At 40.6% G+C, this 16,232-nt stretch overlaps 1 protein-coding gene across 2 annotated transcripts in view; it reads right to left on the bottom strand.

Moving 5' to 3' along the window:
- The window catches only part of LMCD1 (LIM and cysteine rich domains 1), a 385,448-nt gene that overhangs the window by 288,149 nt on the left and 81,067 nt on the right, over nt 1–16,232 (bottom strand). For both annotated transcript variants that reach the window (XM_044077518.1, XM_044077519.1), the window contains exon 2: nt 1,255–1,340. In XM_044077518.1, the coding sequence (XP_043933453.1) occupies nt 1,255–1,340 (86 nt within the window). The remainder of the gene's footprint in view (nt 1–1,254; nt 1,341–16,232) is intronic.

Here is a 16,232-nt window from a genome sequence, read left to right as displayed (position 1 = left end):
ACGGCCCAACAAGAGAGAAAATAAAATGAATAGCCAAAAAAAAAAACTCTAGCAGTCTTTGTCCTGAAAATATTTATTAGGTATTAGAAGTTGAGCTTAATAACACTGTGGACTTTTTCAAAAATGAAGGTCATTTATCACTTCATTAGCTAAGCTGAAGATGTTACCTAGACATGTTTCTGGAGCATTTCTCCCCGGGCCTCCGCTGAAAACAGGATCTGTGGAACCTAGTCGGACTTTCCCGGTCAACAAATGTTAAATAAATAAATAAATAAATATTAGCAAAAGATGGCAAGCCAAAAATTTACGATTCATAACAGAATGACTCACTTTGTGCAAGTAACATAACAGGTGTAAGACCTTCATTTCTGAAAAAGTTTGCAGTTTATTACACAGGAAGAAAGCACTCAACTGTTAATATTTAGCAAATGTTTCCTGGATGAAGACTACTAGAACTTCTTTTAGTTAGTCTCTACAGATCTCTCTCAGTCAGTCTGTTTCTCTCTCCGCAGCCCTGGATGTGAAGCACCCTATCCTGGTCATATATCTACACCACCTCATACTGTACAGAACATTATCAAAGGAACAGAAAAACAAGACAACAGAAAATGTATTAAAATGAGGCACTTTTTGTCCAACATAACTGTTTTTGGTGGGGCCAGTGTCTTAACTCCTAGTGCTTTTTCTTTCAACTTTTTATTGTCACGTTACTGATTCTGCACACACTTTCTCCACTCTGTTAAATTATGCAAATTCCTTTCCATAGGCTTTCCTTTCCTGTATATTTTTCCTCACACAATCTTGAGTCAACAATGGCTATATTTTATGAGATGATGGTGCCTTCAGCTTCCAACATAACATAACATAAAAGCTCACTTAAGTAGTTATGTCAGATGGTCCCTCAACTTTTTTTTTTGTCACAATCCGGGTCACAAGGACAAGGGAAATGCATCATATATATAAACAATTTAGTGTAGCCACTCAGCCAGCATGTCTTTGGAAGGTGGAAGGAAGCTGATTCACTTGGAAAAACACAAAGACATGCAGAAAACATGCAAAACTCCACACAGGCAGTGTCCACTGGTCAGGACTGAACCTAACAACTCTTTTTATGTAAACCTTCCTACTTGGTTGCTTCATTTCTAGTACATGTGTTTTGATGTATTGAAAGAATATCATGTTAGCCTTTACCAGCTAAGAAAGGCATTACAAAAATGCTTAGAAAAATATGAAAAGCTTGAAAGCACAAATTACCTCCAAGAATGTGGCTCAAAGCCAGGGCAGATATCTCGACATCTAAAACAAGGTGCACCTTTTCCCGGCTGCTGTACTAAAGACATCTGTAAAACAGAGAAAAAGTTTTATTATATATGGCATGTAATCAGATTCCTGAATAGTGTTCACTCTACTGTTGGCAGACGTATAAAGGAACTTAAGCCATTGTGCTGTCTGAAGTAAAATAAATCATCATCCTAACAGCTCTGCCATTAACAAAGCCAAATACTAAAATATTTCTGATATGAAAGAGGGCAAAAATGTAAACCTCCATAAATAGGCAAAGCTTTAAATTAAAGTTGGAGCTTTTAAGCTCTGTTTGTAAATACATTTCTTTTTAACAAAGGATAGGAAGGCATATCCAGCTCTTCCAGTTCAAGGATAACAGTGTTCCAGGGAAGAAGGAAGGGGACTGGTTTACAATGAGGCCTACAATCCCTCCAGGACATTAGCAAACGAAAAAACAAGTCAGGTTGGAGAGATTAATTTTGTTTCGTTTTTGGACAAGACTGCTGACATTTCTGTGTTTTATCCAGTACATACCAATGAAAACCAAAGGAATGCACTGTAGCTTATTAAAAATATGTTGACCTTGTACTTAGTTAGTGGAGTATGTTACCTGTTTCCCCTCCCCCACAAAAGGCTTTTATGAACTATGTGGTAATATCTTTCCCAACATGAACATAATAACAAATCATAATTTACAGCTAGGACTTAAGGTTTAGGCTTGGCTTTATAGAAGTGACAAAACAATGTATATTTCACATACCTCATATGGTCTTCCTTAGTAATTTTATTTATTTATTTATTGCAGTTTGTTTACCAGGATAGTCCATTGGGCCCCAAGGGGCCTGTTTTCAATGGAGTCCTGGGGAGAAAAACTCCAGAGAAAAAAATACAGTTGAAAAATATTTAGTACATAATATATAATTGCACAATAAACATTTCAAACATTCACACAGAAAATACAAATTTTAACAGTGATAGAAATGTGACAGAATGACAGATAGTGTAAATCAATTTTTTTTTTTTTTTTTTTTTTTGAAGAGTAGCAACTTAGCATCACATTTAAAGTAGATATTTGAAAAGTAAATTGAGCTATGAATCTCTAGGAGGCAGCAATTACATACTTAGGTTTAAGAGAGTAAGAAGTGATTTAGGGAGTATTAAGTTGGATGGGAGTAGGAGCATTTTAAGAAAATAATCTCATTTCATAATTTTGATTAGAGAATGGGCAAACTGTATATCAACATCCTGACTGAAGAACGAACGTTCTCCAGCTAGCAGGGTATTAATGTACAAGTAATGCCTCCTGACAAACAAGTCCCCCACTTCACAGCAGCATATCAAGCTGCTGTGGAGCTCAGACTGCAAAAAAAAAAAAAAAAACTAACGGCTGCCATACCTCAACACTGTAGAGATTTTCCCAGAATGTCCAGAATTTTGCCTCATATTTTTGGCCTGTTTCTCATAAAATTGTGGTTTCCTGGCACATTGTTGGTAAATCATTGAGGGTTGAAGTCAGAAAATTAATGACAGACATTTGCGTTTCAAGCTTTATATCCTTCATAAAATTCATGCTAATGCAAAATCTGTTATTCTATCAATTTTCTAAGTTTGTAAGAGCAATACTTAAAAGTGTTCTTATTTTTAGTCTTTTGTCCCCCCTTTTATTTATGGTTTTGTCCAGATTTCTTGCTCTAAGAGGTTGAGAGGTATGATGGCAGCCATTAATTTAGGCTCGCTAAGCAGCATTTCTGCTGTTTAGCGAGCATAAAATGTAAAACAAAAAAGGGAGAGACTGGTGTGTGTGTGTGTGTGTGTGTGTGTGTGTGTGTGTGTGTGTGTGTGTGTGTGTGTGTGTGAGAGAGAGAAAGAGAGAGAGTGATCTTGTGTGACTGAATGCATGTATGAAAGCAGTGAACTGAGAGATTAAGAAAGAGGGTGAGACCAATTTTGTGGGAGCGAATGTGTGTATGAAAGCAGAGGAGACTGTGTGTGTGTGTGTGTGTGTGTGTGTGTGTGTGTGTGTGTGTGTGTGTGTGTGTGTGTGTATATGTATGAAAGCAGTGGAGACTGACTGTATGAGACAAATCGAGACTGTTTGTATGAGACAGATCGAGAGAGTGAGAGCGATCCTGTGTGAATGAATGCATGTAAAGCAGAGGAGCCTGTGTGTGTGAGAGAGAGATTGAAGAGCAAGAGCGATCTTGCGTGACTGAATGCATGTATGAAAGCAGTGGAGACTGTGTGAGATATTGAGAAAGAGGGTGAGACCAATCATGTGTGAGTGAATGTGTGTATGAAATCAGAGGAGACTATGTGTGTATATGTATGTGTGTGAAAGCAGAAGAGACTGTGTATGTGTGTGTGTGTGTGTGTGTGTGTGTGTGTGTGTGTGTGTGTGTGTGTGTGTGTGTATGTATGAGTGTAAAAGCAGAAGAGACTGTGTATGTGTGTATGGGAGAGAGAATGGGCTGTATGTAAAATTGTTGTGTTTCACTTATTATTATTTTTTAAGCACTATATTATTTTTATATATGTTTGATGTAAAATGTTTCCTCCAACATCATTAACATATACGACAACAAGTTTGAAATATTAGGCAGAGAAACTATTTTACATTAAAAATATATAAAATATAGTACAGTACTTAAAAAATAAATAAGCATTGAGCCTCATAACACCCCTGGCCGGGCATTAATTATACACTTAATCACTTAACATTAGTTTCAGTTTGGTTAAAATCCTTAACTACTCAAGTCATTAACAAAAGACAAAGGTGCATTTCTTATAAGACATATTGCTTCCACAGACAAATTTCAGAATGTATATGCTATACGCTTATAACAAATGGTTTATGGCACTTCTTGTATGCAAACCAGGTGACATGAATTCTTATAATGATGATGCAGACCTTGATGTAAAAGGTAATGTTGATGCATTCCTGATGGACTTCCTCTAACATAAAATGAGTTTACCAGTGGATCATTACACCTATTTAAGCATGGTGCTGATCTTTTTCCATTAAGATAATTCAATGAGAAAGTGCATGTCAATATCTCTGCTCAGCCCATTAGTCAAAGTGTTATGTAAAGACTTTCCTTAACATATCTCAAGTACTTTTTAATATACTTTAGTATCAAATGCTGCACGTTGTTTCAGGGTGAAACATCAACCTAATAACATTATAATAATAAAAGAAAACACTCTAACAAACCTTGATAAGAGAAGGTACTGGGTATCCTTATTACTTGATTTGACAAAGGCATTCAGTGCAGACCTGTCCTGTTCGATTCTCAGCTAGAGCGTCTTCTGTGTGGAGACATGCGTGAATGGGCATACCATCGTTGAAGGTTGTGCATCAGAGCTGGCAACTCGGCACGTAAAAATCTACTGCCAATCATTAGCGGACCGGAGTTCCACTGTGGCGACCCCTAACCGGGAAAAGCCGAAAGACACAACATTTAGTACAGACCAGTATCTTTTATTTACACAAGCCTGGCTGGGGGGAGTGACATTGAAAATGCCCAACAACAAAGGCCCTTACATTATCTGCTGGCTTTACTGCTACCCCTTGCAAGCAGATATTTAATCCTTTCATCATTCAAAGGTAGATTCTGTCCCTCTGGAAGATATTCCCCTTATAATTCTTCTACCTTAGTCTGGAACAGCTGATGCTCATACTTTCAGCTCATGTCAATTCTGTCATCCAGTGAGAGGTTAGAAGCCATGCATCTCTCAAGTCACAACCATTTAAGAATTATGGATTCCTATTTAATGAGCAACATGGCTTCAAGAATACATACAGCACCTTCACTGTTCTAAATCCACTTTTTAATGTGTTCTAAACATGCATATTAATGGTAGTGATACGTGTTGCTCTCATCACTGTGGACACACGTATTAGTGTGGCCTACATACAGCACCTCCATTGTTTTGCACTCACATATTAATGGGATCTACACTCATCATCTTCACTACTGTATGCCCGCTTAGCATTGTGATCTACATACAGCAACCCCCCACTGTTCTATATCCACTTACTAATGGGATACACATGGCATCCCCACTGTTATACACCCACATATTAATGGGATCTACACTCAGCATTTTCACAGTTATATATACAGTTATTAATGGGATCTACACTCAGCATTTTCACAAATGTATAATACACAGTTATTAATGTGATCTACATACAGCAACCCTCATTGTTCTACATCCATTTACTAATGTGATTGACACACGGCATCCTTACTGTTCTACACGTACCTATTAATTATCATGGTCTACATACAGCAACCCCCACTTTTCTACATCCACTTACACACTGTACCCCATTGTTTTACACCCACATATTAATGGGATCTACCCTCAGTATTCTCATTGCTGTATACACAGTTATCAATGTAATCTACATATACAGCAACTCCCACTGTTCTAAATCCACTTACTAATGTGATACACATGGCATTCCCACTGCTCTACACCCACACATTAAGGGTAGCTACCTTCAGCACCCTCACCACTGTATACCCACTTATTAATATGATCTACATACAGTACCTTTACTTTCTAAATCCACTTAGTAATGTGATCTACAAATGGCATCCTCACTGCTTTGCACCACATGTTAATAGCATCTACCCTCAGCACTCTCACTATTGTATACTCACTTATTCACTTGATTTTCATACAGCAACCCCCACTGTCCTACACCCACCTATCAATAACCTATAATATGATCAGAAATGTATGGCAATAGCAAGACTGTGTGGTGTGCTGCAGCTTCCCTGACAAAAAAACACCTTCAAAGGGTTTGTCATTTTGCAAGGTTGAATGATGTGGGCTGTAGCTGCAGTTTTGTGACTGCACACTCTGGTGTCGACAACTTCTGGATCACATTTTTCTCATTCAAAAAGTTGAGGCACACCATGCCCCTGATCCATATCCACTTAGCAATTTGCACGGGTGACAAACAGTCATCTACTTTTCAGTCTTTGGAATATATCCATAAAGATGACTACCTGGCTTTAAAACATCTCATGCATCCTCTGTCAAAATATGTATGAAAGCTATCTGCAGCCAATGTCTGAACTAAAAATATTGTATTTTTTCACATTTTCGAAAATTAAATCAGAAATATTACCATTTTGTATATGTAACAGTTATTTATATATGCAGTTGCAACTTGTATGTCTAGCAATGCAATATAGTGTTGGATTATTTTGATCCAAGAATCTCAGCGACCTCATGTGACCTCCTGGCCCCCATTTCCCAGACAGTAAATTGCAGGAAAAGAGAGTCCTATTCAAACTGTAGCACATTGTGTAAGCCATAAGGAAGATTTTATGAAATGTATGTTGGCTACTCACAAGATTACACATTCAAGAGCACTTCCGAAACCAACATGCCTTAAAATGGAGCTGAACAGAGAAGGGAAAAAGTCCAGTAAACTACAAAGACACTACTGTACTTCAGGTTGTCTTAAGCAGACATCACAAACTCCCTTCTGCCATACCCACTCTTGCACTTATGATCTTTTCAAATGATTGGTACTTTTATAATCCAGCACACTTTCTAGCAAAGCATTCATTTTATCAACCACTCTCTCACAGAACAAATACACTGCATATTGCACCACAAATTGCCCATTATTAACTCTGAAATATGGTCACGTCTGCCCTTTCATGCTGCTATGCCAGCTTAACCAGCCATTCCTTCTCTAACAATTTAACATTAATAGAACACCCCTATGAGCAGACCCAGACATGAGAGATCTAGGTACACAGATAAATAGTAGCCTGAACTCTGACAACCATGTGTCCACAGTGGTGAGAAAGTCCTTCTATGTGACACAGCTTATAAGTAAAGGCATGGCATCCAGATACAAGGAAGTTATAGTCTCACTATACAAAGCCATGGCATCCAGATACAAAGATATTATAGTCCCACTATACTCTAGCAGCCTCAGAGGTTCCTTACAAAAATAAAATAATAATAATAATAATAATAATACAGAGTGTAAACCTTTTCTATGCAGATCGCCTAAAAACACTATCCCTTTACACTGTCTCCTACCAGCTATTAAGGGGTGATCTATGCCTAACCTAAGGCAGCCTCAAATCCAGCACTGATGGAACTGTTGCACATTCATAAGACACACTGCATGAGGATTACCTGATCCAAGGATCTACACTTGTTCTGTGACATGAACAAAACATGCTGGGGAGACAGATGTGTGTCAGAGATGATTCCCTCCTAGTAAGCATGCTCTTAGTTTGCTTCTCTGCACATGCAAATATTACTTAACAAAAAAAAAAACAAAAAACATAATATCCCTCCATGTGGTGGGCTGATCCTGCCACACCCATTGATAACTATATATACCAACTCGCACAATCCCCGAGGAAAGGGAATACCCCCCTACCCAGGGACTGTTAATCTTGCACACTTGTCAACTATCTGTATAGTCAACCAAATGTGATCGATTAACAGAAGTCGACCAAACCAATGGATCCTATATATATATATATATATATATATATATATATATATATATGTGTGTGTGTGTGTGTGTGTATGCGTATATGCATAGAGTGTGGGAATGGTATAATCCAGCAGTCAAGAAATCACTACAACTGTTAATCTGAAAAGTCATGCCATTTCCTGCCACATGTATTATGCAAAAATGCTATTACTTAAAACGGCATTCTTGGGGAAGGACTTAGGATGCAAGGAAAGCATAATAGCTTGTGAAAAAGTAGTATGAAGTAAATGCAATGGTGACACAATGAATATTATATTCGGTAGGCAATAAATAAATATACCTTGTTTTACTAGAAACAAATCTTTGAAATGCTACATTAATAGTTCTCCATACTAATTGTTTGCTTTAGATCTGCTCGGAGCCACGCGTACACAAATTCAGTATAAACTTTGCAACAAAGATGCGTTAGAGGAAGAGAATTCATGACTAAACACAGAGCGACACACAGTATAAATAAACTTCAGTTAATCAGACGCCTGCCTGATTCATCAGACCCTTTATGACAAAGCTAAGTGGCTTAGCTACTTGTATGTTTACCTATTAAAGAATTACATACTCTGAAAGAATTGTTTCAGACTACTATATCCAGCTGTGCATTACCCAGGAGCTCACCATTCACTGCTTACATCACCACTCTCAGCTAATTTTAAAGACAGCTCCCTCTTAACTGGAAATTACTAACTTGGCTTCTCTTTGATGCTCATTATTAAAGGATTTAAGCCATAAATCATGATCTGTTCCTCTAAACTTCTTCAAATAAGCATTTAAATCCTCTTTTTATCTCTTCTGTTCAACAAGAATTTCCACCAAACTGTCAACACGCATCTATTCATTTTTAACAACAAACAGAATGTGACAGAAAGAGCATAAAATACAAAACTGCTTTCATTACTGTCTTTTCCTTCCAAACAGGCCCTACTGTTTGAAATAAGGACTGTCTATATAAATGCACATATATATCTGCATGCTATACACAAGTACATATGCAGTATATTCCTAATCTAACACATCGGTTAAACCGTATCCTCACATTCTCACACAATCCAACTGTGCAGTCTAGTGTTCACTCTATTTCTTCCATTCCCCAAACTGAAGTCATCACACTGCACAGCTTAATATTGGATATTTTTACAACAAATTGCATGCTTTTGATTTATGGATTAGTGTCATCACTCTGTTTTTACAGTTTCTCTAAAACAAGACTCAGACCACATCCTCTGATCTTAACTACTGAGAATCTAAGTGTTCATGAGAGATATGATAGGCCTGGTGAGTGATAATAAGGAAGGACTTGTATTACAAAAGAATCTGTGAACCTAGTCATAAAAAGGCAATAATTGCTCAGTTTGTGTACATCTGGCAAGTGTCTATCCACAATCTTGAAAGACATTTCATAGGTTCATAGATGTGTACTAGGCTAATGGCCCTGGGTCCTTTACAAGCCTAGCCATAGGATTACTCTGGCTTTGTGCCACCCGACCTTAGGTCCCAGTGCCTCTGTCAAGTACAGCCACTGGAGTTATCCTCAGGGTGAATTTTCTATTTCCCATCAACTCATCAAGATTCCTCTTGAAGAGGGTCAGCGAGGTGCTCTGCTTGACATGTATGGGTAGTCTATTCCATAGCATGAGCAGTCTCTGGGTTATGAACCTGTCCCTCCAGTACATTCTGTTGATTGTGGTAATGAAGTTGAGGTCTCTGGAGCATGTGGTGCGCAGGGATTGGGATTTCTTTAGCTGTAGCATTTCTAACAGAGCTGGGTCAGACATAGCTTTGTAAGTTAAGCAGAGATTGCCGCTAAATAAGCAATATGAGACAGAGAATAGTTGGAGTTTTTGAGTCTGTTCATATAGGACAAGTATTTAAGGCCTAGGATCCTCTTTGTGAGGTACTTTTGCAGCCCCTCCAGTTGTTGCAGGTGTTTAGTGAAGGACATGCCAAATGGGGCATTGTACTCGATGACTGGCCTAAAGACGGAAGAGTAGAAAAATACAATGACCTCTTTTTTCCTGGATGCAAAACCCTTAGTAATGAGATGTGCCACACAGAAGGACTTTCTGACCACAGTGGCAATGTGGTGGACAAAAGAGAGGTTCCTGTCAATCTGTGTTCTCAGATCTCTTATAACGCCTTCTGTGTTCAGTGGACTACCATCAATGTGGTAATTCATGGGAAAGTACAGTTGTGTACACTTACCATAAATGTAGATGTTCGAGTGTATTCACTGTTGCAGTCATTACACTTGGGTAATCCTGCTGACAGGTTGCCCTCAGCCGGCTTGAATTCCAAAGTCTTGGGTCCTGCATCAGCCGCTGTCGCCTCTTCCCTGACGTCAGGTCATCAGGGGTATAAAAGAAGCAGCCGATGCCATTTTCTTTCGTTTTTCTTGCCCCAGATGTCAGGTGCCCCCCAAAAGGGTTGCCAAAATTTAGATATGTATAATTACATACACCAATATAAAATTTACCTTCATCTACAAGCAAATACACCACATAGGTTGTATAAATCAGAGAAGGAAAGATAGGTTCCATCAGAAGAAAAGGGGGATGGCGGGTGGGTAACCTGGACTGCAACAGTGAATACACTCAAACATCTACATTTATGGTAAGTGTACACAACTGTACTATGTTCTTCGTGTTTCACTGTTGCAGTCATTACATTTGGGTAGAGTCCCAAAGCTATGGTTGGGAGGCTGGAGCTAAACAGCATTAGGAGCGGCTATGAGGCCCTGCAGAACTGCAGTGGCAAAGCCTGCCCTGGATTTAGAGTAGAATGGCAGATGATAGTGCTTTGTAAAGGTGTGCACTGAACTCCAAGTAGCAGCCTCTAAAATGTCCTTGGTAGGTACTCCCCTGAGAAAGGCTGCTGAAGTGGCTGCCGCTCTGGCTGAGTGTGGCCTAATGCCCTTAGGTACTGGCTTGCCATGTTGTAAATAGCAGAAATGAATGCAGTGGGCTATCCACTTTGAAATAGTCTGCTTTGAGATAGCCTTTCCTTGTGATTCTGCAGTATATGCCACTAGTAATTGCTCTGTTTTTCTGAAAACTTTGGTTCTGTCAAGTAGAATCTAAGCTGTCTGTGTACATCCAAAGAATGCAGGATTCTCTCCCCCTTGTTCTGTGGATTTGGATAAAAGGTTGGCAGGTGAATAGTTTGGTTGAGAGCCACACTGGACACCACCTTAGGCATAAATGTTGGGTTTGTCCTCAGAGAGAACTTGTCTGGATAAAAAAATGATAAAAGGTTCCACAGCCATGAGTGCCTGTAGCTCTGAAACTCGTCTTGCAGAAGTTATTGCTAGGAGCAGACTTGTTTTCCAAGATAAAAACGTTATATCAGCAGTAGCAGCTGGCTCAAAAGGAGGCAGGGTGAGTTTTTCCAAGACATAATTGAGGTCCCATGCAGGCATTGGTGATCTCCTTGGAGGTCTTATATTTTTGGCTCCTCTGAGGTACTGCTTTAATAAAGATGAGAAAAGATTGGTGGCTCTACATTGTAATGACCCGAAATGACAGAGGCATAAATTTTAATAGATGAAAAATATAGGCCTTTGTCCAGCACTTCAGTTAAGCATTGCAAAATCTGAGGAATATTTGTCACAGCTGTATCAGTTCCTTGTGCCTGGTTCCAAGCACAGAATCTCTTCCATTTTCCAGCATAAGATTTTCTAGTACTAGGCCTACTGGCTTCCAAAATGACATCCATCACAGCTTTACTGAGAGGTGTGTTTTGTATGACTACATTATTCACCATGCTGTCAGGATTAAAGTTCTGAGTTGGCTGTGCAGGATCTGACTGTTTTGCTGGGACAGTAGATGAGGTATTTGAGGTAAGGTCCAAGCTGGGCATTAAGATAAGCTCCTTAATACTGGATACCAGTACTGGCGGGGCCAGTCTGGGAAAATCAGTATCATCTTTGGCTTCTCCTGTTTGACCTTTAGGAGTACCTTGGGGAGGAGAGGCAGAGGGGGAAAAGCATATACTGATAGGGCATCCACTTTCCATGCTTGTCTGTGATAAATCCTTGTGCAGAATCTTTTTAGTTGGTAGTTGTGAGGGGAGACAAATAGATCTATGTCTGGGCATCTCCATTTCCTTGTTATCATGCTGAAGACTTGTGGATCCAGGTGCCACTTGTGGGGATCCATGAGGTTTCTGCTTAGTTCGTCTGCCAGAGTATTTTTCCTTCCTGGCAGGAATTGTGCCTGCAGATGCACTTGGTAAGTCAATGCTGTGTCCCACAAAGTCATGGCTAGTCTGCAAAGGGGGTAAGAATGTGTGCCCCCCTGTTTGTTTATATACCACATGACCGTGGTGTTGTCTGTCTTTATCAGTAGTTGTCCTGGATGAAGTAGGTCCTTGAAGGCTGTCAGGACATTTTGAACTGCTAGCATCTCTTTTTGATTGATATGTAGATGCATTTGGTTTGAGGTCCATGTGCCCTGAATGCATCTTCCTGCCATGTGGGCCCCCCAGGCATAATCTGATGCATCCGTTGTTAGTGTCTGCCTGGCTGGGGATAATGTGAATGGCTGTCCCTTGTTTTGGTGACAAGCCTTTGCCCACCATCAAAACTCCTGTTGCAGGCAGGGAATGAGAGTAATCATAGTTTCCAGGCTGTGGCAATGTTGAGACCAAACACTTTTTAGGTACCATTGAAGTTTCCTCATATGCAGTCTTGCATATGGAATTAGTAGGATGCAGGATGCCATGAAGCCCAAAGCCTGCAGAATTTTTCTTGCAGATAACTGGGCCTTTGTTGCCAACATTTTGAAATAGGTAGTCAGTTGCCTTTGTTTGTCTGGCATGAGATAAGCCATCTGGGCAGTTGTATTTAAGCTTGCACCCAGGAATATTACCTCTTGTGAGGGTACTAGTTTTTATTTATTTTTGTTGATTGTGTACCCTAGGCATGTTAGTAGTCTTTTCACAAATGCCAGATGCTGTAGAAGAATGTCCTTGTTCTTTGCTTGAATTAGGCAGTCATCCAAGTAAGGATATATTTGTATTCCTCTTTGTCTGCAGAATGCAATTACTGGTGCCAGGCACTTTGTAAAGACCCTGGGCACAGTAGATAAGCCAAAGGGCAGTGCAGAGAATTGGTAATGCATCGAGCCAGCCTTGAATCTGGGGTATCTTCTGCATATTTGTCTGATTGGGACATGCAGGTATGCCTCTTTTAGGTCTAAGGTCACAAGCCAAGCATTCTTGCCCAGCATGGGCAGAAGCTGCTGCAAAGTCAACATCTTAAATTTTGGTATATCCAGAAATGTGTTCAAAATAGATAGGTCCAGTATTGGCCTCCAGGCCTTGTCCTTTCTGGGTACCAAGAACAGTCTTGAGTAAAATCCTTGTCCCTGCTCTTGCTCTGGTACTTGTTGAATGGCCCCCATATCCATGAGGAATGAGACTTGTTTTTTGTGCCTCTGCCCATTGATTTTTTGGCAGATCTGGCCAGCTGTTTGCCTTTGGCAGGGTATGGAAATGGAACTTGTAGCCTTGTGACACGATATTTAGGACCCACTTGTCCTGGGTTATAATGTGCCAATTTTGAGAAAAAAGTGCTAATTTTCCCCCTAAGGGTGCTGCCAGGTGATAAGTGCTTGGTGCAAGCAGGGGGAAGTCATTGAGACTGTTTCCTGTATGGTTTTGATTTGTCTTCTCCAACTTTGGAGGTAGAAGCCCCTCATTGCTTTGAGCGGTAAGAACCTTGCGCCTGGGGTTTGCCTCTAGGGCATCTGGATCTGCCCCTTTGAGGTCTGTCTGACACAGGAAAGGACCAGTTCTTTGTTGGCCAGTGTCTACTAAACCTAGGTGGCTGTACTTGTAAAAAATCTTTAACCATTTGCATAGATTTAGCTTTGTCCTCCATTTTCTTTAACACCTCTTCTGCCTTACCACTAAACAAAGAATCATGCTGTAAAGGTGCATCTAATAATTTAACTTTAACATGATCAGGCAGATTTTGTTCCTTTAACCAAGCATGCCTCCTAATTACAGAACCTGTAACTGTGGCCCTGCAGGAGGCCTCTAAAGAATAAAAACCACATTGCAAAGTATGCTTTCCAACTTGTTCAGCTGCATGCAATAAATCCTGCATTTCCTTGTTTTCTGCACATTCAGAGTTTAACATTTTCTGTTTAAGCAATGCCAAGACATGTTGCTGATATTTGAGCATATGAAACTAACAGTTTAAGGCCCTTATAGCCAAGGTAGCAGATGTGTAAACCTTTTTTCCCCATCTATCCAGTGCCCTAGAATCTCTGTCAGAGGGGGTAGGGTTTTTGCAGCAGAAGCCTTAACTCCTTTGGGACGCTGAGAAATAGTTTCTGGGTCTGCAGCAGGGTTTCTAAAAAGGAATTTATGAGAGTCAGGAACCTGTAGTATCTGTCAGGCTTAACAGGAGCTGGAGGTAAGGAGTCAGGGGTAAGACTAGACTCCGAAAACACATCATCTGCAATGTCTAACACAGGTGTGATGGCTAGTGGCTTGTATTGAGGTAGTAAAAGGAAATCCCTGAGCCTCTTTTTAGATTCTGAAAAATCTTGGCTCTCCCAGTGGAAATGCTCCCTCATGGTATGTAAGGTTTCCCCAAAAGAATAGTCCTCTGGAGGAGAAGCTGAAGGTATAGATTCTTCAGCATCAGAATCCTCATAGGGGGGAAAATAATATTCCTGATCAGAAAAGGAATCAGAAGAAATGGAAACCTGATCTGAAGATTCATAGTCAGTCTCTTGCCTAGGCCTCTTATCAGGAGGGGGATGGGAACCCCTGATCAAGGTAATCAAGTCTTTGGCCATTTTGAGCATTTGTTTTTTGGGCATAGAGGCCTGACCATGTGGCTCTTGAGTTTGTTTCTTTGCTTTGGAAGGTGCTTTAGTCTTTGCCTTTGAAGCTGAAGTTGGTTTGATGTAAAGATGTTTAGGTCTGAATACACCCTCAGAAGCTGGTGCCTGCTCAGCGGCTCCGGACCCATCTGAAGGGATAATATCCGAGGCTCCAATACCTTGAGTTTCCAGTGGCATGGCCGACTCCACATGGGAGTCGGTAGCGGCCTGTGACTCTAAAGTAGCGGGCGTCAGGGGCTGTGAAAGCGCCTCACTGAGGACCGGCAAACCAGCGACTGGCTTAGGAGAAGCTCCGTCATCGGTTTTTGGCCTCGGTTGTCTATCTCTTTCCTTTTCTTTGTATTTTTTATGAACTCCGGTAGACGGACAGCTATCCAATGACATCTCTGGATAATTAAACTGGCATCCAAAATAGTTTAAAGCAAAATCATACCGATGCTTAATAGTGTGTTGGTTAAATCTAGCACAAAACCGACAACCAGAAATGTTGTGATCAGGGCCTAGGCAAGGAATACAGTAAGAATGAAAATCCTTATGAGGTATTTGCTTCCCACAAGAAATACAATTATTACCTTTTTCTGACATCGGTCTGGAACAAGAAAAAAGTTTCCCCAATGGGGTACTTAGCTTTATTGAAGACTTCGGATCTGAAACTCGAACACGAAAATCTCAGGAGTCGGCCGACTGGCACTTGCAAACTGCTTCTGCTTCGGGCACCACACGGCAAGAAAGACTGAAGAAAATGGCATTGGCTGCTTCTTTTACACCCCTGACGACCTGATGTCAGGGAAGGGGTGACAGCGGCCAATGCAGGACCCAAGACTTTGGAATTCAGGCCGGCTGAGGGCAACCTGCCAGCAGGATTACTCAAATGTAATGACTGCAACAGTGAAACACGAAGAACATCCTGTTTTTTCTCCAAAGGGGATGACAACACATTTTTTGGCATTGAGCTTAAGGCCATGGTTCTGACACTAGTCGTTGGTCTCAATGAGGCCATTCTGTAGGATGTCAACATCACTTGGGGAGTTAATAATAGCTCCCAACTTGAAAATGTCTGTAAACTTTGTCAGCCAGAGTCCCTTCGTGTTGGCCTGGATTTCATAGAAGTAGATACCAAACAGGAGAGGACCCAGGACTGAACCCTGTGGGACTCTACTCGTGACTAGTCAGCAGTCTGAGTTGGAGTCAGCTAATTTCACACTGTGGGTTCTATCCGTGAGCCAGTTTGCAACCCACCTAGTGATATAGGGGTTGATGCCTAGCTTAGTGGGCAATGGTATCAAAGGCCTTGGCCAGATCAAGTTAGGCTGTATGAACCACCTTGCCTTCATCCACAGCTCTGGTAACTGACTCAAAGAAGTCGACCAAGTTGATCAGGCATGATCTACCCTTCACAAAACCAAACTGTGTGGGATCCAGAGTTTGGAGATCCCCTATATCCTTGTTTATTAGGTCCATGATGATGCATTCCATAGCTTTGCATATCAGACTCGTCAGGCTAATGGGGCGATAGATCTCAGAGTTTGTAGTTGCTCCTCCTTTGTTAAGAGAGA

This window comes from Protopterus annectens, chromosome 7.part0, assembly GCF_019279795.1.
Source record: "Protopterus annectens isolate FY-2018-M chromosome 7.part0, PAN1.0, whole genome shotgun sequence".
In the NCBI taxonomy this organism is placed as follows: Eukaryota; Metazoa; Chordata; order Ceratodontiformes; family Protopteridae; genus Protopterus; species Protopterus annectens.
Note: the sequence above shows the minus strand (reverse complement) of the source record. Positions and strands in the feature narration are given on the sequence as shown.